At 46.5% G+C, this 1,357-nt stretch overlaps 1 protein-coding gene across 1 annotated transcript in view; it reads left to right on the top strand.

The window, feature by feature from the left end:
• The window catches only part of LOC101999976 (solute carrier family 2, facilitated glucose transporter member 7), a 27,590-nt gene extending 27,100 nt beyond the window's left edge, over nt 1-490 (top strand). Inside the window, exon 11 of the mRNA XM_005353762.1 lies at nt 462-490. Within this exon, the coding sequence (XP_005353819.1) occupies nt 462-490 (29 nt within the window). The remainder of the gene's footprint in view (nt 1-461) is intronic.
• The last annotated feature ends 867 nt before the right edge of the window (nt 491-1,357 follow it).

The following is a 1,357-nucleotide window of genomic DNA, read 5'->3' as shown; positions in this document are numbered from 1 at the left end:
GCTAGGATCACAGGTGTCCATCACCGAAACTTCAGAATTTGCTGAAAGATTTTTCATGACTAAGAATCTTATGATGGATATTTTAAAATAAAAACATGTTTTGAATATTAATAGTATCTGTATTAAACATCTCAAATCTTTGGTTATTTCTAATATCATCAGAAGTTCACAGTGGCTCCCCAAGGAAGTCATGTGATTGCACTTGCCAGACACCAGGAGGTGCCATTGAGCTGAGTTTTTCTTTTCCTGAGGCTGAGAGAGGGAGAGGAAAGGAGAGGGAGAACCATGCAGCTATATGAGCTTAAATCCGGAAGCCAGAGGAAGGCCGGCTGTTGCTTATGACTGCTTGAGAGCCCCCTTGTCCTGGCTCAGTCTGTCATTGAGACGGATGGTCCTGATGGTGGCTGAGGGTCTATAGAGTTCAATAACAGAACTCAATAATAGCCTGAATGACGCTCTAGATCCCATTCCTAGTATACATAGTTTTTAGAAAATCAGACCAAGTCAAAATAACAAAAGCAGCATCCATTAGAAAGCAGCCTTTAGCAATGCAGGGCTCCCACAATGGGCTAGGCCACCTCACTCCCTGAGACCTGCTTCAGGGGCCCCAGCAGGTAGAAGGACTCCCACAATGGGCTAGGCCACCTCACTCCCTGAGACCCGCTTCAGGGGCCCCAGCAGGTAGAAGGACTCCCACAATGGGCTAGGCCACCTCACTCCCTGAGACCCGCTTCAGGGACCCCAGCAGATAGAAGTGATGGAGGAAGGTCATTGGTTAAAAAATAAAGAAACTGCTTGGCTGGTCCTCATAAGTTAAAACATAGGTGGGAGGAGTAAACAGAACAGAATGCTGGGAGGAAGAGGAAGTGAGCTCAGAGACGCCATGGGATCAATGAAGCTCCGACCCAGGATGGACATAGGCTAGAATCTTCCCGGTAAGCGCACCTTGAGGTGCTACACACAGATGATTAGAAATGGGCTAAATTAATATGTGAGAATTAACCTAGAAGAGGCTAGATAGAAAATGGGCCAAGCAGTGTTTAAATGAGTACAATTTGTGTGTTGTTATTTCGGGGCATAAGCTAGCCAGGCGGCTGGGGTGCTGGGGACGCAGCCCCGCCGCTCCTATTACAAACACACAGACAGACACATACACACACAGAGACACACATACAAACACACAGAGACACAGACACACACACAGAGGCACACATATACACAGAGACACACATACAAACACAAAGAGACACAGACACACACACATGCACACACACAGACACACATGCATACACAAACACACACATTTTCCAAGTTCCTGCAATTGGAACACCATGATCCAGAGTTCAGTGAGCAAAAA

The sequence above is a fragment of the Microtus ochrogaster genome, chromosome 10, assembly GCF_000317375.1.
Source record: "Microtus ochrogaster isolate Prairie Vole_2 chromosome 10, MicOch1.0, whole genome shotgun sequence".
In the NCBI taxonomy this organism is placed as follows: Eukaryota; Metazoa; Chordata; class Mammalia; order Rodentia; family Cricetidae; genus Microtus; species Microtus ochrogaster.
This window is presented reverse-complemented; position numbering and strand designations above follow the sequence as displayed.